The sequence below is a fragment of the Triturus cristatus genome, chromosome 9 (genome assembly GCF_964204655.1).
Source record: "Triturus cristatus chromosome 9, aTriCri1.1, whole genome shotgun sequence".
In the NCBI taxonomy this organism is placed as follows: Eukaryota; Metazoa; Chordata; class Amphibia; order Caudata; family Salamandridae; genus Triturus; species Triturus cristatus.
The window spans coordinates 769,804,416-769,828,741 of record NC_140592.1 but is presented as its reverse complement, the minus strand read 5'-3'; the positions used below and the strand labels follow the sequence as shown (position 1 = coordinate 769,828,741).

Sequence of the window (24,326 nt, the reverse complement as noted above, 5' to 3'; positions counted from 1 at the left end):
GTTCAGACTGAATCCCAACAGAAGAACTGAATAACATTAATAACATGTGCAGCCTATTTCTAAAATAATATTGTGTCACAAAAAGAAATGTATTACGTGAGGCTGTGCAAACCAAATGAGGCCTAGAGCGTTAAGGGAAAACTACATTGGGCCTAAGTAGGAACTCACTCCACCTAAATGCTCTGGCGACTGTAATAATTATGGTATTGTTAATGACTCGTCTGAGTCCTAAAAAAAAGATTAAAACGCCAATGGCAGCAAAAAAATAAATATTAAAAGGACTGATTTCCATAAAAAATATCGTATGAGATAAAGAACTGAATGTGATAACTGAGTGTATTTTATATTTGTGAAATTGTTCCTAATGCAGCACAATGGACGCATTTTGTAGGTGACTGAAGGATACATTAAACTGCAAACCAATAGCATGAGGTGAAACAGCAATGAAACTCTGAATGGAGCTAAAGACCTCTCACTCTATGCATATTGTAAACAATTGCTTACAATATGTTGTGCAGATAGTCACGCTGTCAAGCTAGACCTAACAGCCCTGATAACTACCATGCATCAGCCGTTAGACTAACGCATTTCAGTGTGGTGGCCCGCATCACCGCACTGAAATGCAAAGTCACACATTACAGCCTGTCTTGGCTGTCAAGCTGTTACTTGCGTAAGCGCTGCTATGCTGATAAACGAAATCTGGAGTGGCAGCACCCAGTGGCGAGCGCGCGGCTACCAAAAGGTTTGGAGCTAGCTGAGCCGCGCCACGGTATGTTATGTCCTTCTCCAGTTATAGGCTTGTGGGAGGCTGGCTAGGCTGAGGCAAATCATGGCAGTGTTGCGGGCGGTAAATAAAATCAATGATGACCCCGCTGGACTCAATCTCATGGGACTGTGGCGGCCGCTAAAGCCCACTGTACAGCTCAGATGGGCCAGCTGCTGAGGGTGAGAGTGAATCTGATGCCCGGGTGGCGCACTGCACGTTTGGCGAGGGATTGAGTTGTGCAGCCAGGCAGGACTCTGAGGGGGCAGCTGGCTGGGCCATAACCGAATTGCCGTGGCCTGCCTGATTCGCAAGTAAGTCACATGTCAGTTAGACAGTGAGTGCCCGCCGAGTGTTAATCGAAATTTGCTTTTTAGTGCTTAGCGCGATCAGCTGCCTGCCGGTCAGTGTTACTAGCAAGATCTGCCCTGGCTCACTCAGGCTGCAACTGATAGAGCTTCAGTGTGCAGCAGAATGGAGAAGTTGAAGACCCGACCGAGCCCAATGACAGGAAAAAACATCTAAGAGGGAGTCAGGCCTTCAATACACACGTTCTATTTTCACCTTTAGACCAAACTGCTGAAAAAACAAATAATAAAAATGGAACCAGTGAAATGGAGCGATATTCCTAACTTTTGGACTAGCTGCGCCCTCAGGAAGCACTTTCTGCCATTTAAAAGGGTCACCGTGGGATTACGCTTGGTGGCACAACGAGTCATACTGACCACGTCTTTGCTCAATGCCTAAAGAAAAAAATGTAATACCAGAAAAATTGATTACTGTTTCTTCCAGGGGGAATGGGGAATGGCGTACGGCTGAAGAGGGCCGAGGGTCGGTGCTGAGGAGGGGACGCAGCTGAACGGCCATGCCTTACCTTGTAGTTAGAGGCCTGTGAGAAGAGATCCCCAATGGGTGGCGATCATGTATGGTGGGTCAATCAGCGCACCTGCAGAGGGCTGTGGTACCATAGACCGCCCGGGGCCTGTGGTACATGGAAAGTCCCTCTCGCGCTGGAGGCGCTGCAGGTGAGCGCCGCCATCCGAGGAAGGCTCTGGCAGCGGTCTTGCTCAGGGAGAGTGCAGGAACAGCCAATACAAGTAGCCCTAAGAACACCGTGGTGGGCCTGCCAGGAAGGACAGTCTCAATTTGCTTGTGAGAAAGTGTCACTCATAGTCTTTGAAATGTCACTCATGATTACACTGAAATTCTGAAAATGTCACACATAGCAATCTCTAACCTTGGCAGCTATGCTACCAACACATGTGATACTTGGTAATTACATTTAAAACCAGCAGTTTTTCAGCTTGTTTCCTTCTGTTGCCATTGGTAGGTAGCTCCCTTCATAGTTAAGAGCTTCAAAGACAATACTTATACATTAACACCCACCCCGACTTGTGCCCTGATTCAAGCTCTCCTAGTTTAAGCTCACGATTTCTTTTTCATGAACATTATCTTATTTTACCTTTCTCCCACTTAGCTCTTCTTCCAGTACAGTATAAAGTAATGAAAAAAAATGATCTCTCTGATAAAATGAATAGCATTGACATGGATAACAATAACAATGTGTTATGCACCACCAAAAAAAGAAGATTGGGGTGAATGTGTACTTCACAAGCACACGCTTGGTTCGGGTGATGGCATGCTTAGTAGATACATGCGCTTAGTCCTCGTATTCTCCCATTGGCCCTCCTCTCACGCATAACAAAGTGCTCCACGTTTCCTGTGGCAGCCACTGGTGTGCTAACAAACTGCTAAAAATAGCACATCCTCAATTTAATAACCCTCGTTTTTAGAATACAAAGTGTTCGTTTTTCAAGCCTCGCTGTTATCTGGCATGCAATATACCACATGTGTGTCGCATGAGTTAGATAACACTTCATCATGCATGCAGCCATTTTACCTCTTTTTACATTTTGAAATACAATCGGGCCTCATTTATGAGGTTTTGCCGTAGTACAGAGCGGCAGGCCTTCCTGCTGGGCTGCCCTACGGCAAAAGGGAAGGAATGTGCTGTATCTGTAGATACGAAGCATTCCTGTCCTTTTTCCCTGCACCGGCGCACAATGGGCTTCTGTGCGCCAATGCAGGCACCTTTGCATCATGGTGCAAGGGTGCCTGTGTTGCGGGGATGAATATTTTTGTGCCGGGAGGGAAAACTTCCTGCACAAAAACAATCACAAGAGGTGTTTTTCTCTTTCTAAGCGTGCCTCAGAGTTATGATTTCTCATAAATCTGGGGCAGTGTCAAAGCCATGGATGTTCTTGGGAACTCCCCCAGCAACACCCATTGTACACCCCTTTAACAGAGAAAACTGCGTTAGAGTAACGATATTTACGAGGCAGCATTAAGCCAATAAAGGGGGCTTAGTGCTTCCTCGTAAATATGGCGCAGGCTCTTGCGCCATGGACCACCACAAAAAGTGACATTCCGGCAGCGCACGGGGCCTCATAAATGAGGCCCTCAGTTTGAGCTGTTGGCAATGGACCTCGCTGTACTGCAAAACTAACGGAGACGTGAGCGTTTGCACTGGCTTGAAATGAATTTTTTTTTTTCTTTTCAGTCTCAGCTCATTTTCTTGCCAGTTTCAATGTCCCCTTTCAAACATAACCACCACAGTAGGCCTCAATTACACTGCCTTTGTGGTCATTATCTAGGATGCTACCTCTTGCAGGTCCATAAGATCTCAGCAGGGACAAGCTCCTACCACTGCAAGCATGAGAAATTGAGCCAAGACAATAAAGATAAACTACTAACACAACAAAAGGACCTGCAGGGCCAATCGGAGCTGCCAGCATAACAGCTACCTCTCACACTTCCTCATCCATTACACTGGTAAGTGATGCGTCCCATGTCATGATAAATACACCTCAGTCGCCAACACACATGACATAGTAAGACTACCTACCTAGGCTCAAAGCAAAGTCAACATTCTTCCAACCACACATCCCCATGGTGTAGCGTGCTACCCATGTAGGCAAAGGCATCAGTGCCCCACATAGGAGAAGAAAACGCTATTCAAATACTATAATACAATACAATACATACCCCTTCACTTTTGTCTAGGGTTTTGAGCAGTTTGAGGAGGACTGGGAGCTAAGGGTGGCCTTGGGAAATGTGTTCATACCAGCCCTGTAGTGTAGGGGGTGGGTGTAGCAAGGGAGTCCACCTATAGCAAATGGGCAAATTATGTATGGGCTAACATTGTATATCCCTGTTGCATCTTTCCTTCTTACCTTTGTCTACATCTGCATGGGTGGTCAGTGTTGAGAGTGTGTGATGCGTGTGGAACGTTTGTCTGTTCCACAATGGTCAGTTAGGAAAGAGCTTTCCAGAATGGGCAGAGCAAGGGTCATCCTGCTCTTGGTGTGGTGTAACCTGAAATAGCCCTAAGTCTATCAGTTGGCAATACCTGCCACCTGTATCTATATGGAACTGATGTTAATAAACCACATGTCACCTACAATGGTGTGGACGACCTCAACGTAGTAGTTCCCTCAGGGCTCTTTTGTCAGGCTGGATATCGGATGATCCCTACGCCTATCAACACCTTAAAGCAACCCCATGACACTCAGCCTCCTGGGAGTTTACCTGTGCCCAATATGACCAGTCCACCCGTGCACTACTGTGTAGGTATAATAGTAGCTGTGCTTTTGTAAAAACTATAAAGTTAGGTGTAAAAAGGTTTCCTTAGGAGTTCACCGCTGATTCTGCAGAATCCCGGGGCTTATGGCCAGATTGAGAACATAAATCAGCTCTGGAAATTTTATCAGACCAGCCCCCAGAGGTTTGGGTGGGCAGGGCAGGGGGTGACAGAGGGTGTAAGTGTGAAACACTGCTGCTTAACTAAACCGGCCCCAGCACTGCTGCTTTGTTACTGGGTGCCACTAAGTCAGCACTGCTGCAAAACCGACTCCTAGAAACAAAACCGCCCACCACCGCTCCAAACCGGTCCTGCCAAGTACCACACATCAGGAGTTAGACTAACGCATTTCAGTGTGGTGATCCACATCACCGCACTGAAATGCAAAGTCACGCATTGTTGGTATAGCTTCTGGCTTGGCTGTCAAGCCGCAGCGCTGCTATGCTGAGTGTAAACTTAGTGGCTGGAGTGGCTCTGTGACAAGCACGCTGCTCCCGGCAGGCTTCAGGGGCTGGCTGAAACGGATCTTGGCTACAATGTATCAAGTATTCCTGGGTGCTGCATTATTTTCTGACAGTGATTTGTGTCAGGAAAGGCCGTGCCCAATTTCTATTTCCGCCGTGCAGGATGTTACGTCCCGTTGCCGCCTCCTGCGATGGCAAGAGAGGGTAGCTAATGGTTTGGAACTCTGGCTGGGCAATTGGCACTGTTCTCAGAGCCACGCGGTAATTGAATCCCCGCAACCGTGGCTGGAGCTCAGGCACACGCTACAGTACTGCAGCTGAACCTCGAATGCAGTAGGGCCGAGGAGTTCGTTGTGGCCAGGAGGACTCACTGAGGAGGCGGGCGGACCAGCCTTAAACCACATTTCCCGGACGCTATTCGCCTCGCAATGTAAGTAAGTTTGTTTCCATCACAGTGCAGATAAAATTTGCATTATGCTATAGCGCAGCTTACTGCAAGGTACTGTAAATCATACAGAGTTCTGGTTCAGTGAGCTGCTGCACTGTGTCTGCATGCACGCCTCTCAGCCTCTTTCCCTGAATGGATGCCCGGACAATGCTCTCTGATGCGGTGGCTGTAAGTCGACTTTTAAGTGTGTTGGCTCATTAAGGCAACTCATCTGTGCGGCTGGTTACACTGGTGCTGGGCACATAGCGACGAGCCAACTGAGCCATGGACCTCTTGCTTCGGAGTGAGAGTTTGTTGGGGCCTCTCACATCCTGTAGGGCGGCCTAGTCATGAAGGGCACTACATTATTGCCCTTCCATTTGTGGTACATTGCAGCAGCTAACTTAGGAGTTTGTCACTGCTCAGATGGGTGTTTTTTCTGATATTTGTTTTTCCCTCGTCTTCATTCCTTGATTTTGCTTGTGAAAGAGTGTCACTCATATTTGTGGAAATGTCACTCATAATGACACTGTAAATATGAAAATGTCACACATAGCAATCTGAAACCTTGGCAGCTATGCCAAACTGGCCCTCACTCTTCCAGCCTCCCGGGGAAACACCTGATGCACAGTACGGCCACGGGGCTGCCAACTACCGTAACTGTTTAGTTTTGATTCCACCACATGCCTCTTTCTTACAACTCCGTACACTTCCTGCCTAATTATAACAATCTGGAAGGCACTTTTTTCATCCCTGCTTTCTCTCTTCCTCCTTCATTCTCCACTTATGCCTTTCCTTCTCTTGCTCTCGGTCAAACACAAATGCTGAAAAATAAGCCCCGCCCCAAAAATGAGTGCCAGTGCCCGCCACCAGCACAAATTCAGCAATGAGCGGTAACGTGCCACTGCTTCAATCACTGCGGCATCTGATGCCAGGTGTATTGCTGCCTGCCAATGGTTTGGATTTATCTATTGCTGGCAGTATATCAAATGTTAACCTTTTGACAAAGCGTAAAAGGAGAGTTAAGGAAGTGCTACATTGCAACATCAATTGGGTCAGATCCACGGCTCCTCAAACAGGATATCCTGACTCAGGAAATAAAAGACAGGATGCATCTCAGGAAAGTGATTTTTTATTATGTATTAGCTTTCTCTTTTAACTGGTTGAATTGCAAAATCCCTGGGTTTAAAGACTAATGTTCTCAGCTTCAGTATAGAACATGCATTTGGTTTTATGCACCAGTTTTTTGTTTAAGAATGTTCACTTTAAGTTCGAGCTCTTTTCCTGTGCTCACTGTTTCCAACACAATTCAATGTGACGATTCTTTGCAGGTTCCTGAGTTACGTTTGACTTTCAAACAAACCTATTGTAAATCAGGATCCAAAGGAGTGATTCCATTGCAATGACTCCAGTTTTCGTGCCATTCATCCAAACTTTCACACAATGGGGCATGTTAAAAGTGACGTAAAAGTGGCGCAAGGGGCTTGTAAATCTGCCCCAATGTATTTATTATTTATCGGAATTTCCATACCACATTTCACCAAAGCGCTTCACATTAATTATTTAAATTGTACTGTATATGTAATCATATGATTACAGGGTGAAACGCCAAGAAAAGTAGGAAAAATAACTCAAGAAGAAAAACCAGGGTGAAAAGAGAAAATAAACCGATTAAGAATAAACACACTGAGACAACGATCTACGAAAACCTAAGAGAACATGTTACAGTACACCAGAAATGCTCACTTCAGAAACATAATCTAATAAAATCGTTCTGAGACACTGGGAGGTAATGCAGTTTGACAAAGAATTACATACTCTGTTCCCAGAAGAATCTTTATTTTTATGTGGGAGGGGGCGGGAATATGAAGGATTTTTTGATAATGACTGAAAGACAGAGAAAATAAAAGAAAATGCAGTTAACATTGGGGAAGAATCAAAGTAGAACATGTCCTTGCTTGACAAGTATAGACTGTAGTACTGACTCACTAGAGACAAAATACAGGTTCCCAGGATGCCTGTTTCTGGTCCAGGGAGGACCCACTTGGCAGTTCAGGCTGGACTATTCCCATGAGGAACAGGGTCAAGATTGATTAGCATATGACTTGGTCTAACCTGGATTGGTGTAGTGAGCAAATCAACGATGGATATAATCCAGATCTCATGATTGGGAGTGAATATTTGATTAATTCAGCATTCCATCCATCATTTATTGCTGCAGCAGGTTTTGCCCTAAGTGGGATGGGTATGCCCAGACGTGGGCTCCTTGCTCACAGTGCCACTGGATTCAAGCTAGCCTTGCTGATGAGGGGTGTTATCCTGAAACTGGTCCCAGAATGCTTGTTTGCGGTCCAGGGAGGACCCAGCTTGGCAGTTTGGGCTGGACTGTTCCCATTCGGAACAGGGTCAGGCCAGACTTGCATATGGCTGTGTCCAAACTGGGGTGGAGTGGTGAGCAAAAGAACAATGGATTTAACCCTGATCTCTTAACTGGAGGTGAATGTTTGATTAGTTCAGCATTCCGTCCATTATTGGTTGCTGCACAACTTTCTAAAAGTGGCATTTTCAAAATATTAATTGAAAATCTGACTTTACCATTAAAGAGGACTTTAAATTACAATTCAAAGGAGAGGAAGAAGCATTTCTCTGTCCATTCCCAAACAGAAGTTATCACTTATTAAGTGCAATATGTTAACCCACTGTTAGTCTATGAGAATGATAGCCTTCCAACAGGAAAAAATGACTTTAGGAGTTCTTCACTGCCAGGACATGCAAAACTCAAGTGCACATGTCCTACTTTTTAAATACCCATGCACCCTGCCCTATGAGCCTTTAGGGTCTACCTTAGGGGTGACTTACAAGTAATAAAAAGGAAGGTTTATGCCAGGCAACAGATTTATTTTGCGAATTCGAAATGGCAGTTTAAAATTGCCCTATAGGCTGCAGTAGCACGCCTGAGACATATTTCGCTGCGCTACTATGGTAGGTGGCACACCGTGTGCTGCAGCCCACTTGTAGCATTTAATTTACAGGCCCTGTACATGTAGTATAATTTACTGAGGACTTACAAGTAAATAAATGTGCCAATTAGGTGTATACCAGTATTGGCAAGTGTAAGGGAGAGAGCACAAGCTAACTTTGGTTAGCAGGGGTAGAGTGCACAGAGTCCTAATGCCAAAAATAGGGAGGTGAATAGTGGCGGCTCCTCCGCTAAGGTGAAGGAGCGTCGCTTCCCTGGGCTTTTTAGCAGTGTAAATAAAGGAAACATAAAATAATAATAACTGGTTATTATCATTTTATGTTTTCCTGCTGCTGCAGCTCTGCGGGTGGGCGGGCGGGCGGGATGCTCTGTTCTCAGAGCAGGGCAGGGGAGGAGTGGTTTGCCCACTCGGGCGGGCCAAAACGTCATGCGCACTTTACATGTTCTCCACCCAGGCTGCAGGGGTGGAGAACATGACCAGGCCCCCAGTCCCTGGCTGAGCACTGAACCACTGTGCTCAGACCAATCAAAACGCTGCAGTGCAGCATTGTGATTGGCTTTGAGGAGCTTCGGAGCCGGGTGCTTCCTGCTTCCCTGTTCCTGCCTGAAGAGACGACGAAGGAGGGACGATGAGGGAGGGGGCTATCAGGTACCTCATCACCTTTTCCCCCACCACCTCTGCCCTCGATCCATGCTGGCCACCACTGGGGGTGAAGGCAAAAGGTCTGGGGGAACACCATGCCAAGGATGTCAGGTTTAACAGCTTTGAATTCTTGTTCATTGCTTGGAGCATTCTTGGAAGGCTGCAATATGGGCCAGGGACCCACAAAGTGATGATCTGACCCAATGAGTGGATGAGGTATTATGCCGCTCAGTTTTAAACGATATAAGCCTCAGCTGAGCTCTGCTTTAGATGTTTGGTTCTAGGAGCGGGCCTTGATCCTGGACTGGTGCTAATCTCTGCACCAAGTTCCCTCAGGAGACCAAGAGTAGCGCCATGAAAACAACCAAACTACAACCAGGGCCCCAGAGAGTCAAAAACAAATGTGCCCACAAGAACATCACAGGCTAACAAAAGACCCTTTGAAACAAAACATTGCAAATTTCCAGGTGCCAGCTTAGTGAGAGAGGCCCTTGCAGAGCTCCTCCCTGGCTTCCAAGACTCCTTTCAATGTCAGCTATATGTGTATAGATCACCAAATGAACACGTTCCGTTTCCTCCCATTTATAGTTCATGGGATGGTGTACATCTACACCACAGTGGCGTTGGACAAGTTAATGCTGATTCCCTCAGAGGACCAAGACCCGAGAACCTCCACAAGCACCAGGCACTGTCAGGATTCTCTGTGGCTGCCCTCTGCCGAAGCTGGCCTCGAAACAAAGAAGAGTCTTCAGGGTCACTCCACAGGTCCTCCCAGCAGGGTGTACAGAGTGACCAAGAGGGGAACAAGGCACCTCCTATCACAGTGATCATCTGAACTCCACCACCGGGGGAACGCCTGTGAGGCGATCCAGCCCCCTTGATCATCTAAATTCAATCTCAGGGAAAAGGGTTCACAATGGAGCCGGTGCAATCTTCCCTTCCGGTATGCCTCGCCTGGCATTCCCAAAATAACCTCGGGATACGTCATCCAACAAAACACACCAGGATGCCAAGAAAGACCCCGATAGTTACATATGCCAGTCTGCACCTATCACTATCAATGGGTGCTCCATGGGTCCTACTTAGTGGGACTAAAGGGGAGCCAGAACACGGAGAAGCCTATAATAGTAAAAGCAAAAATAAAACGTTCTGCTGGCTAAAAAGACACACCTACATGAGAGACTTGGTAGCAACACACATAAACAGATTGATGGCAAATAAAAAACAAACATGATTTTCCCCTTTAACGGGTGAACATCGGACTAATTTTTGTTCTGTTGCTTTAAAGTGCTCCCTGCTATTTTGGTGTCCCATGCTCTCAACAACAAAGTGTGTTCTAAGTAACATTTTCACTTGTTTTCATTTATTGCACAAAGCCAATAGGTTATAGTTTTGAATATTTTTGGTAATAGTTGTATGAATTTCTGGGTGCTGCCTCCCACTTTCCCATAATGGAACAATATTCACGGCTATGAAAATATGTAAAGCTGGGAGTAGGACTCCTGTACTGAACAGATTATATTAGCACAGTTTTTGTACTAAGCAGTGTACTTAAAAACACTGCATAGGAGATACATTTGAAAATGGGTTTGTATTTGTGTTGCATCTTTACGAAAGGCTATGTGCACACAGGTCTTTACTCAGAAAAAAGCCATAAATCTGACAATGTTATCATAACACTGATTAGTGAATAGCACTGTGTTTTATGACCGACAAAAGCATCAAAACAATATGAACCTTTTAAATAAAAAATTAATTAAACAGCAACTAAAATGTTGTTGTGTCATCCAAGTAAATACATCAAAGAACACACAATGGCTCTCAATAGCAAGCCACACCTCATGTCACATCTACAGTCAAACAAAAGAACAACTTCCCGCCCTTAACATCAACCTAACAGAAACACAAATGGACAATGTAACCAAGCAAAATGTCATGGCCTTCCAGGCAATGGCAAACCATGAAAAACACATGAAAGCCAATGGGTGAAGTAGGGTGACACATTTCCTACTTTCTCTATGTACTTAATTTTATTAAACCATTTTGAAAAAAGTATGACGTTAAATGGTCCAAAATTGTAAACGCTGCCTTTAGCCACACATAAAACCAAACAAGAAATGAATGAATTCATCTCAGTCACTGGCACTTCCAGTTCATAGTTTTTTTGCTCGCTGTTCGACTCCACATCGAGACCAACTTTACGGAAATTCGTTTTGGAGCCACCACAACAAAAAACGTCCTGGCCAAACAGCTTGGCCATGGGCCCCTTGAACAGAAATTAAGCAATCTCAGACTACTTTTAGCCTTGTTTGTTCTCTGTCACATGTGCTTTGTGCTCACCACAATAATAGGCTTTGTTTTCATTCCTCCTCACCACTTCTTGATCACTTGCGCTAAGCCACCAGGCAGCCCTTTGGTCGCGTTAGAGGGGAACTTAGTGCCTGGCTTCCGGAGGCTACTGGGTCTCAGTTTTTATACAAATTATGTCTTCTAATATGCATATTTGCAGCTCCTCTCTGCAATTCCCCTCAGATCTCTCCTCTATGCTCTGCTCCTTTCTTCTTCTCACCTCTCTGCTCCTCTCTTCAACTCATCACTCTTCTGCGCTCTCCTCCTCACTCTGTTTGGCTCTACCTCGCCTTGTTCGGTTTTGCTTCTCTGCTGTTTGTTCTGTTCTACGCCTCTTTTCCTCTCCTTGCCTGACTTCTTCTCTTCTAATCCCCACACTGCTGTCTCTAATGGTCAACCCTTTTTGGTGACTGTGATCTGGACATGCACGTTTTTACCAGGAAGTTGAGGGTTCGAGGCTTCCAGAATACTGTCTCCTTGATCTCCAACCACTCTGACATTGTCCTTCCTGTATCAGCAGTTGTCCTAGTGTACACTGCATCCACCCACGAATGGAATATACAGCCAAGCGTCCATGGAGCCAGGTAAGCAAGTCAGCATGTCACAGACAACAAATGGAGCAAGGCACTGTACTCTTGCCACATATGATGCATTTACATTCTACTGTAATCTCTATTTTTGCTGAGAAGCTTACTTCTGGAGGTTTGAATGAGAAAGTGTACTTTTGGGACCCAGTCAGTACATGAAAAAAGGTGGATCCTTATAATTTAGGGCTAGAAAATGGAGATTTTCGCAAATTGTGACAATTAATTAGGGAAGTTAACGATAGTATTTTGAACTCTAATAAACATCCACTATTCAATAAGGAGATGTGAAAAAGTCACCTAGAGGTGCTGGTCATTTTGAATATCAATTTTTTTAGAAATTATTCACAGTTCTAATCTGAAATCAGAACAGACGACCGAAACAATCAAGTCTCCCAAACTTTCTAAGGAAAGTGCGCCAGATTGCTAGTCAGAGATTACTTTACAGCGTTTCCCCATTGGTAGGTGACAGTCCAAGCTGAAGTTTCTGGGGCCATCACAGATGATATATGGGCAATACAACGCGTCATAACATGACATACCATAACATAAGAATTTTTTCCCTTTCAGCCTTTCCTCAATTATTATGCAACCATAAGTGTAATTTGTTGTATTTGTAGTCCGGTATCTCTCATCGTAAAGTTTTGATTGCACCTACTAAACCACATCACCTTACTTTAGTGTAGGAGAACGTCATAGAGTCCAGGCCCAGAGCACAGGTTCTTTCACATTGTGTAGCCTTAAAAAGTAAATGCAGTGCACTACAAAGAGATACACTCTGGAGTCAGGGTCGAGGGCTGCCAAGATGCCAAGACTTACCCTGCAAATTTTCAACTGCACAGGAGGGCCAATGTGGATGTATGGATACAATTACATAATTCTCTGGACACTCTACTAATAGAAACCAGCTACTGGGAATTTGCAAGTCTGTCACTTGTACCAGTCTACACATCACCATTCTGTGGCCAGCCTTTATGAACAACATTGACGAGACTGAATTTGTAACACAGATACTGCAAACAATCAAGCATAAGGCAACTGACTTCATTGCTTCATCATGAAACACTGTGGGCCTTTGTTGCACGAAAGTGAAAATCCTCCATTTTGTTTAGGAAACTCTCTAAGGAATTCAAAGGTTGAACCTCCTCAACAATATTAGCCCTATGTTCAGGGAAATGTAGTCTATGGATTCTACTCCATATCGAGAGTTTCCTCCAGGAATTGCAGGATTTGTCCCAATGTAAATGTAGCTAAGAGGCACATATGGCTGAAGATATGATTTTCCACTTACCAAGACCCAGGTTCTGCTTCTCCCATTCCAGAGTGTCGGGCACCCGGTAGGATGCCTCCTCCAGTGCCTGCTGGTTTGTCTTTTCTGCTGGAGTTTTCATGGAAGCCACAACAGGAAGAGTGAATGCTGGAACATCAAGATCACCTTCAACACTGTCATCCAAGGACTCAGCGTCTTTTTCTTCATCATCCTCTTCCTCATCGTCATCATCTTCATCCTCGTCCTCATCTTTCTCCTCCTCTTCTTCCTCCTCTTCGCCCTCTGTTTGCCAATGAACAAAAATAAAGCAGAAAGAATTAGTTTTAGAGATTTTTTCATTCAATTCTAAAATGAATCATCTCAAAATCAAGAAATTGTGACTAAATTGTCACAGCGAGTGCAACTGTTTAGGGGTCTCTACCTTGCCTACGGTGGACTAACTGGAGGTTACCTACGGTAAAGCAAGCCGCCAAGCCACTGGGCTGGCTGGAGCCCAGCCCCAGCACACCTCCCAGCAGCTAGGCCACCATATTTGGAGTAATGCAGCGTACTCCAAAGACATTTTTGCTGAAAGTGCTGTGACCGACACAGCAGGAACACATTTGGCTAAATGCATGCCAAGCAGGCTGCCATATCTTGGTGGCCAGCTCAGCATATGTTTTTGATTTTGTTGTTCAGAAACAAAGCCCTAGAGCAGGGGTATTGTTTGTGAATTACAAAACCAAAATGCCCATCACATGCATAGATTTTTCTCTCTGCATCTCGGGGGGCATTATTTTTATTTCTCTGGCCTGGTCATCCCATTCTTCACTTGCAGATCTATGGCAGGAAAAATGGCCATCAGAAAGCTTTTTTAGGGGGTCTCCCAGCACACACAAATCAATGGTCCTGTGGCGGATGGGTCATTGGTCAAAGGTTTCTGACAGCAGAGTCAACTGAGGCGCCACCTTCAGGATCCCGCCTGCTACTCCGCCTCTAAACGTGGTAGGCCGCCCGCAGACCAGTCAATTTACAGAGAAACTCCCGCTCTGTCAAACTTCAAATGGCTCCCAAACAGCTTTCCTTGGTATAGCTGTAATCTGCACATTAAACACAGTGAGAAGACTGGTGCAGGAAATCACCGAAACATTATCAGCGGAGCAGCAGCCTTTCCCCCCTAATTGAATAGATGGCAGAGTCCTGGGTCAGTGATGGAACCAAGCAACCACCCCTGCATATATATAGATCCAAGCCCATGTAACAATACTGATTTCAAAGCTGGCATTGATAGAGAAGTACATCTGTTTCAGAAGAAGAAATCAGCTGAAGTAAAACACTTTGACTGACTTCCTTCTCACCATACACTTGGGACCTCATTTCGAGAGTGGATAAAAAAACAGGTGCAAGAAATGCCAGGGGCAGAAATTAGATACTGCACAGAGTGCAGGCAGTTTTTATGACTGATTATAAAATTCTCTCCTGAAATTCAGAAATACTGCTCCATGCACAATAACAGAATATCAAGCTAACAACTGCTCTGTAAACAGCTCAGAATCATAATCATGGGCCAGACCCTTAATCCAAGCTCTGTTGCTTCTCAGATAGGATTGTGCTTTGCAGATACTTATGTTAATGTTATGTTAAGCCGAACTTTTTGAGCGCACGGCTACCCCAAAAGGGTGTCCCGGCGCTTTAGCAAAGAGGCCCAGAGAAACAGGAAACCAAAGGCAAACCTACTACAGTCACAGCGGATTACTTGGTAAAGAGCAGAGTCTTCAACTCCTTCCTGAAAGCCAGGAGGTTGTTCGCTTTCCGAAGGGAAAGTGGGAGCTCGTTCCACAAGCAGGCTGTCACGTATTGGAAGGAACGACCTCCCATCCGAACACGTTTGACCACAGGCACCTCCATTTTAGCCAGGTCCGCCGACCTCAGCAACCTCCGCGGCACATAGAAAGCAATACGCTTCCTCAGATAGTTAGGGCCAATCTCATGGAGGGCTTTAAATGCCAGAGTGAGGAGCTTAAATCTGATTCTCCCCGAAATTGGCAGCCAGTGCAGCCTAGCCAGGAGCGCAGAGGCGCTAGCTCTCCTGGGCAGCCCATAGATGGCTCTGGCCGCCGAATTCTGGACAATCTGCAGTCTGGATAACAGATACTTAGGTAGGCCTGCAAAGAGTGCATTAGCATAGTCCAGGCGGGAGCCCACAAGCGCCTGGACTACATTCCTACGGTACTGCAGTGAGAGCAGAGGAAGAAATTTCCTAAGCATCTTGAGGATGCTGAAACATTTCCCTGCTAATCCCAGGATGTGTGGACGGAAGGATAGATCATCGTCAAACACCACTCCGAGATTTTTTACCTGAGAAGATGGTTTCTCTGGGGGGAACATGTCCTGGGGCCACCATGTCTTCCAGCCCGGATCAGGGGCACAGCCGAAAAAGAGCAGCTCAGATTTGTCTGAGTTGCATTTCAGGCTGTGCCGCTGAAACCACGCAAAGACTGCGCTCAGACAGTCCTTGATTCTGCCGCCGTTAAAGGCCTCTCCCTTCCTGCAGGTGAACAAGAGCTGGGTGTCATCAGCGTATGAGATGACCCGGGCCCCAAACGCCTCCGCTACCTCCGCTAGAGGGGCCATGTATATGTTGAAGATGGTGGGGCTCAGGATGGAACCTTGAGGCACCCCCACCTCCAGCGAAAGCATTTCGGCCGAGAACGGCGGAGCCCAGATCACCTGTCGGCGGTCGGCAAGAAAGGATTGAAACCAGTCCAGCACCGTCCCTCGCAGACCAATCTCCCTGAGTCTTGAGAGGAGACCTGCGTGTGGGACGGTGTCGAACGCCGCCGATAGGTCCAACATGACTAGCATAGCCTTTCCCCCATGATCGAGCGTCTCCCTGATGGCGTCGGTAACCTCTACCAGAGCCGTCTCCGTGCTGTAATTCGCACGAAAGCCGGACTGGGAGTCATGCAGCAGTTTGTTGTTCTCAATAAAGGTGGTCAGAGTATGCTGAACATGTTTCTCCAACACCTTCACCAGAGCAGGGAGGAGGGAGATTGGTCTATAGTTAGCGCATTGCAGGGGGTCGAGCAGAGGCTTCTTAACCAGCGGCAGAATGAGTGCGTGTTTCCATTGTCGTGGAACCACCCCTGAACTCAATGATAGATTAAGCAGGGGGTTCAGCAAGCTGTTCAACGCTGAGGCCACCTTGCCCAAGCATTTCGCCGGACAAGCATCCAGAGGCGAGCCAGATTGCAGCCGGGATAACAGCTCAAGCGATGTCTCACAGGACAGCTGGGGAAAGACAGATAGTAAAGGCCCAGATTCAGCCTGTGAGGGAGCTAAATAGGTCGACTTATCCCCTAACACAGCGTCAGCCGTTCGGGAATCCACAGATGGAAAAGTGTCCTGAATCTTTAAGATTTTAGTCACAAAAAAGTCGGCGAGCTGTTTGATCCATTCTTCCGTGTGTGAATGGACCGGGGTCCCTACTACAGGGTTGACAAACTCCTTCACAATCCTAAAGAGTTCCCGGCTCGTATTATCGGCTTTGTCAATTCTCTGCTCAAGATAGTTCTTTTTGGCTGCGGCAATCTGTTTATAGTAAGACTTTATCGCGTCGCGGTATTTCGTTAGCTCCACAAGATCGTACTTGCGCCGCCACCGCCTTTCCAACTTTTTGCAGTCTTGTCGCATTGTACGTAAAGTGGAAGAGAACCAAGGAGCAGAATTAAGATGAGGTGCTGTTCTAGCAGGCTTCAATGGGGCCAGCTCCTCGAATCTTGCCTGCATCCAGTTCTGGACCAGGATTAGGTCGGTTTCCAGAACCCCTGTCAGTTGACACGGGTATTGGCAGAGAGCATCGGAGAGCATATCTGCTGTCACTAGGTGGTAGGCTCTAGATTGCCGGGACCCTTCCTTCCGAGCCCTTTGGCTAAGCTTAGATTCAAACACTAAGGCAAAGTTTATCAGATAATGATCTGACCAGAGGACCGGGAGTGGAGGGGACACCTCAATAGGCTTGGAGGAAAAGATCACATCTAATGTGTGGCCTTTCACGTGAGTGGGGCTGTGGATAAAAGGGGCTAGCCCTAACATCGCTGTGATATCACGGAGTTTGGTAGCTTCAGCATCGGTTAGACAGTCCATGTGCAAATTTAAGTCGCCTAATAACAAGCAGTGCGCAGAACGCATGCAAGGTACTGATAAGGCCGACTGTAGGTCCTCGAAAAAGGACCCGATGGGTCCAGGGGGTCTATAGAGGAGAATTCCGGTACAGGTCTGGGACGCCGATAGATGGAGTGTAAAACCTAAGACTTCACATCCGGCAATGTTGTCCACCGCAAAGGAGGAGCAATCAAAGACCTTGTCCACTATCAGAGCCACCCCACCGCCTCTTCCCTCAGTTCTATCCCTCTGTAAGATGGAATAGTTAGGCGGGACAGCACAGGCAATGTCGGGTTCAGAGCCCACTCCCAGCCAAGTCTCTGTTAGAAATAAGCAAGAGATCTTGGAGTGCGCGAGAAGATCCCATATATCCGAGGTATGACGAGGAAGGGACCTAGTGTTAAGCAACGCGCAGTGACAGTACTGAGGAGGGGTAGATGGACCATGAGTAGATGATAATGTGGGGAGCCAGTTACACACAGGGCAACCCTTGCCTAAACGGCGACCGCCGGGGAAAAGAGACAGACAGGCCGAGCGAGGGGGGCGCAAAGCAAACAAGGAAGCAGCGCTATACGTAATCATCCTAGAGCTGCGGGTAGTCAACCTCTAACCCGGCAGACAACAGGAGCCGAGGACCAGAGTCCGACCTCGTCCGCCTCCGAGACGCGGACGAGCGCAGACGGGCAGGACTCTGGCACGACTCAGGCGCAGGGAAAGGCGCTCCGCTGCGCGTTATCGCTGCGCGAGACCAGCGAGCATTAAATAGCGTCGTCTCGGCGTCCCAGGTGACCTGGACGCTCAAAGATGGCGCTCGCGCTTCCTCCCAAAGCAAGATGGCGCTGAAACCCACAGAAACCCACAACCTCCCGGTAACCCGGACCCGCCAAACAGCGGTGGTGATTCCTGAATTACGGTGCAAGGTAGGGGCCAGGAGCGCTTTTAAAAACAGGGGGGAAGGCAAAAGTAACACAAACAGAAATCCGAAAACGGGATATTTTAAAAATAGGCTAAGCAGAGAAGGTGCGCGACCAGCGCGAACAGCAGCGGGGCACCAGTGATATTCTCGCCCTCAAGGGCACTAAGCAGGCTCACCTTCCGCTCAGCTAGCCCTAAATAGCGTCGTCTCGGCGTCCCAGGTGACCTGGACGCTCAAAGATGGCGCTCGCGCTTCCTCCCAAAGCAAGATGGCGCTGAAACCCACAGAAACCCACAACCTCCCGGTAACCCGGACCCGCCAAACAGCGGTGGTGATTCCTGAATTACGGTGCAAGGTAGGGGCCAGGAGCGCTTTTAAAAACAGGGGGGAAGGCAAAAGTAACACAAACAGAAATCCGAAAACGGGATATTTTAAAAATAAGCTAAGCAGAGAAGGCGCGCGACCAGCGCGAACAGCAGCGGGGCACCAGTGATATTCTCGCCCTCAAGGGCACTAAGCAGGCTCACCTTCCGCTCAGCTAGCCCTAAATAGCGTCGTCTCGGCGTCCCAGGTGACCTGGACGCTCAAAGATGGCGCTCGCGCTTCCTCCCAAAGCAAGATGGCGCTGAAACCCACAGAAACCCACAACCTCCCGGTAACCCGGACCCGCCAAACAGCGGTGGTGATTCCTGAATTACGGTGCAAGGTAGGGGCCAGGAGCGCTTTTAAAAACAGGGGGGAAGGCAAAAGTAACACAAACAGAAATCCGAAAACGGGATATTTTAAAAATAAGCTAAGCAGAGAAGGCGCGCGACCAGCGCGAACAGCAGCGGGGCACCAGTGATATTCTCACCCTTAAGGGCACTAAGCAGGCTCACCTTCCGCTCAGCTAGCCCTAAATAGCGTCGTCTCGGCGTCCCAGGTGACCTGGACGCTCAAAGATGGCGCTCGCGCTTCCTCCCAAAGCAAGATGGCGCTGAAACCCACAGAAACCCACAACCTCCCGGTAACCCGGACCCGCCAAACAGCGGTGGTGATTCCTGAATTATGGTGCAAGGTAGGGGCCAGGAGCGCTTTTAAAAACAGGGGGGAAGGCAAAAGTAACACAAACAGAAATCCGAAAACGGGATATTTTAAAAATAAGCTAAGCAGAGAAGGCGCGCGACCAGCGCGAACAGCAGCGGGGCACCAGTGATATTCTCGCCCTCAAGGGCACTAAGCAGGCTCACCTTCCGCTCAGCTAGCCCTAAATAGCGTCGTCTCGGCGTCCCAGGTGACCTGGACGCTCAAAGATGGCGCTCGCGCTTCCTCCCAAAGCAAGATGGCGCTGAAACCCACAGAAACCCACAACCTCCCGGTAACCCGGACCCGCCAAACAGCGGTGGTGATTCCTGAATTACGGTGCAAGGTAGGGGCCAGGAGCGCTTTTAAAAACAGGGGGGAAGGCAAAAGTAACACAAACAGAAATCCGAAAACGGGATATTTTAAAAATAAGCTAAGCAGAGAAGGCGCGCGACCAGCGCGAACAGCAGCGGGGCACCAGTGATATACTCGCCCTCAAGGGCACTAAGCAGGCTCACCTTCCGCTCAGCTAGCCCTAAATAGCGTCGTCTCGGCGTCCCAGGTGACCTGGACGCTCAAAGATGGCGCTCGCGCTTCCTCCCAAAGCAAGATGGCGCTGAAACCCACAGAAACCCACAACCTCCCGGTAACCCGGACCCGCCAAACAGCGGTGGTGATTCCTGAATTACGGTGCAAGGTAGGGGCCAGGAGCGCTTTTAAAAACAGGGGGGAAGGCAAAAGTAACACAAACAGAAATCCGAAAACGGGATATTTTAAAAATAAGCTAAGCAGAGAAGGCGCGCGACCAGCGCGAACAGCAGCGGGGCACCAGTGATATTCTCGCCCTCAAGGGCACTAAGCATACATATATACATTTCCCCACTGGTATTGGAGCATAACAAGTATAAGAGAATTTGCAACCAGTTTTACTACGTGGTTCTCCATATACCTCACTGTTTTCACTGCACAGGTTCCTCTATGTATTTACCTGGAAGAAACTGCACTGTTACAAGTTTAAGGTCTGAGTGCAATTAGCAACAATAGTGTGTGTCTCTGATTCCCATATCAGGGCAACCCTCTGATTGAAGCCATCAGACGAAACATCATCATGTCTGCAGCATTCTTGCTATTAAATTGTTTGTAGATAACTGATTCAACATTTGTCGAAACTGTAAACCACTGCATGACACTCAGTAATTCCAGCTGATCACTCAAAAAACGCCCCAAGGGAGGGAATAGAAAATATATTGGCCAGTAGTAACTACTGTACTCTTAAATCATTTGAAAATTACAAATAAGCACAGAAATAAACAATGACTGAAACAGATAACAATTGGGTCATTCTAAAACCCGGTGTACATTTCAGATCAGAAGTAACTTGGAGTTCAATAACTTAAGGTAAGTTGACAGCCATTGGAAAATCTGCCCTGGAAATACAGGAAGCTGTGAATATTCACTGGATTGCTACTAAAATAGCAATAAGTATCTTTGAACCCGATCAAGTTGTGGGTTTACTGGTTGCCTTTATGATTTCAATATTGACCGAAGATTGGGTACAGCTGGAAAAGTATAGACACACACAATATCGGCAACGCCTTTTTGGCGAAGGCGATAAATAAGGAAAACTGCTGGCATGGTTGTTAAAGCGGGACAGGCCCCACACACGTAAATTGCCACTCTGGGATGCTGGACGACCTGACAATATAGAAAGGGAAAATACAAATGATGCTTGCTCTGCCTATCTGAAACTGGGCTTCGCACCCGTGGGAGCTGCTGCACAGGACAAGCTGGATCACATTCCCTCAGATTGGCGTGTCTCGCCTCACGGCGGAGCAGAGACAGCTCTTGCACAACCCGCTTGAGCTGGAAGAGTTCAAGACTCCCCTCACTGAGCTGCCCCACAGCAAGACGCCGGGGGCAGAAGGGATCCCGTCAGAGCCATACCAGGTCCTGCCTGTCCCTGCACTTGAGGAGGACTGGGCTCTCGCCATCCTGGACTTGGAACGCGCTTTCGGTCCTCCGACGTCTGGGTGTTGGTCCGCAGTTCATCCAGTGGGTGAAACTGCTGTATATGGACCCAGTGGCCAGAGTGCGCACTGGAGGTATTGTCTCTGAGAACTGGATACTAGGTAGGAGCACTAGACAGGGATGCCCACTATATCTAGTACTATTTGCACTTGCGGTGAAACCAACGGCGTGCCGTCTGAGGGCAAGGTCCGGGGAATTTGACTGGATGCAGTGACACATGGTGTATGCAGATGATACCCTGGTGTATCTACGGGATCCCACACAATCAACCCCTCTCTTATTGGAGGAACTGAGGGCTTTTGGGCAGATGTCGAGACTGCTCTCCCTGGACCAGCTTTTTTTTTTTTTTTTACAGAGTTTTATATAGCGCAAACTCGACCCGAGAGTATCGGGTATCAGAGCGCTTTACACGAGCACCAGTTACATTACATGAGGGCACATTCATTTTTGTTAGGCGCAGGGAGATTAAGTGATTTGCTCAGAATCACAGGATGTTGCGCGTCCTTGCCAAGACTCGAAACCAGTTCCCCAGATTTGAGGTCGACCACCCTAGCCGTTAGGCCAGCTCCTTTCACTTTGACATGTGGCTGCAGCCCTTCCCAGGGGCTGGAAGCTGCAGTAGGAAATGCATAAAATGTACTATTTGGGAGTCTGGGTGTCATACAATTTCGCTACCCGGCATGACCTAAATGTGGAGAGAGTATTGAACGGACTTGATTGATCGGTGGAATTGTGGACTTCCCTGCCACTGTCTATGACAGAACAAGTGGCACTGGTGAAAATGGTGTTTCTCCCGTAATGTTTCTACATGCAGGCGCAAGAGCAGTTTCGCCTAGATGCAGGGCAATTCTTGGTCTTTACCCAAATTGTGCACATGGCCCGTGAGATATGGCCAATCTTACTCGATGAGCCACAAGAAAATGCCATTGTGCATCAACTACTGGATTTAGCTGGTTCCCAGTGCCTGATTATCCACCTACATGTAGCCCTGGTGGCAGCTAAAGGGGATGCTACAGACCAAACCAGAGATAGGTGGTGATCGAACTGCGTGGGGAATCTGACTGGCTCTGACTGGAAGAGAGGGTGAGTAGACTTGCGGCCAGAAGGAGTTTACAATGAGGGATTTGGGCCATACCGTAGCCAGGATCGGACTGGGACTAAAAGTAGGCCCTGGCCCCAAAATTAGGGGTACATGTATTCAAAGTTCCATTTTGCATTCCCTAAATAGCGAACTTTAGGTAAAGGCTATTTAGGGAATGTAAAAAAGTATGTAAGAAAATAGCAATTTTCTAATAGAGATTCCTACAGAGTCTCAATCGCAATTAGGGAATCACTCTAAGGAAATGCTACTCCATATGATCCTATGGGCCTAAAGGCAAATGGTTTTGCATTACCAAATTTGCAATTACCTAATTGGCAATCACATATTACAAAATGCAAAACTAAGGGTGCTCCGGGGCCGTAAGGCCCCCCCAGAAACACCCCAACAAAAATAAAAATGTGTGCACATGTAAAGTGCACACATGTCCTCGGCACATGGTTACCATCGACATGGAGTCAATGGTAATAGCATTTCCTAAATGCCCAGTTTGTATTTAGGAAATGCTTGGTACATGTGCTTTGGAGTCGCAATTTTAGGTAATTGCTAAAAATTGCGATTAACTACATCTTGAAAGGCTATTTTGTAATTTGCAAACGGTCAAATCTAGTGATTTGCACCGTTTGCGAATGCAAAATAGATTGCTACATGTGGCCCTAAAGGTGGCCCCAGTTAGCGAACCCGATAGCTAGAAAAGTGACCTACATTTGCAAAATCAGATCAGGTTTGAACTTGTAAAGACATGCTGTATGGGTATTTTGCAAGTATGGCAGATTGCATGCACGTCTTTTGCTGCAGGCGATGTTTGTGATAAAACAGGACTGACTGCTAAAACTCTCACCCACACACTGATCTGTCAGACCAGCCCACGGGGCACTGACTGATTGCCCTATAGTCCAGTCCAATCCTGACCACACTGTACGGATGGAGTCTGTATCCTGGAGGAATTGCTGGTGGTGGAGGTGGAGTGGAGCTGCACAGGAGTGTTCAAATGTTCGTTTAACGCTATATGTTTGGAAAACATATTAAAAAATATATTGACCAAAGATGGGTGGAATCGCCTCAATGCATATCTGTAATGCACCATGCCTCCACTTTCAGACACTGCGGACAAGGGCTGAGTTCCTCATATGCTTTTAAACAAGACATTGATAACATGTGAAAGTTGTGAATGCTACATCTGGCATGCTCTTGATCCTCTTTTAATTTTGGGGGAATCGGACCTAGCCTCCTTCACTCCAAAAGTCGCCTTCGCCATGTAAAAGCAAGGAACGGTGATCTAGACTTCCAGCATGTATTATTTGGATGTATCCGCGCCACAATTTGGGAGGACACACTATAGGTGTTTCTTCTAACAGGTCTCACCATGGCTCCACTTATGAAGACGGGGGCTAAGGAGGCATCACTGGTAAAGTTATTAGAGGTGGCAGAGACATCTGAACTCTCTAAATGTAGAAAAAAGAGACCCCTCAGGAACTGGAGCAGGTCCAGAGACAAAGAAAATGCAAGAAACAAATAGTCGCACAAATCTTCAAGATTTCGCTGATCCACTCATCAGCATAGAAAGGGAAGATTTGCTATAAATTACAGGACTTGGTAAGTACTTTTTAGAAATAATATAGGTGCAGAGATCTGGGTTTCATAGTTTACAGTAGTTTCATCTTTAAATATTTAAATCCACATAATCAGCAAAGAAACAATGTGGCATTTCCAAAAGCAACAGATCTAAATAATATATTGGATATAAGTGCTTTGATAATTGTGTGATACTAATCACACCCATTGAGTAGCGACACCCCCGGGATAGTAACTTATTACAAAAATAGCAACAGTGGCAGATTTTCCTGTGATAATGGGGAATACAATGTGCATTTTGGTGCTACTTTTCGCAGTATTTTTAGGGTGACCAACCGTCCGTAAATTTCTCGAACAGTCCGTAATTTCGGCTGTCTGTCCGT

General features: G+C 47.0%; 1 protein-coding gene across 5 annotated transcripts in view; it reads right to left on the bottom strand.

Annotated features, from left to right (window-relative positions):
• Positions 1 to 24,326, bottom strand: part of ARMH4 (armadillo like helical domain containing 4) — a 776,849-nt gene that overhangs the window by 442,539 nt on the left and 309,984 nt on the right. For all 5 annotated transcript variants that reach the window (XM_085626134.1, XM_085626132.1, XM_085626133.1 and 2 more), the window contains one exon: positions 13,142 to 13,402. In XM_085626134.1, coding sequence (XP_085482260.1) covers positions 13,142 to 13,402 — 261 coding nt within the window. The remainder of the gene's footprint in view (positions 1 to 13,141; positions 13,403 to 24,326) is intronic.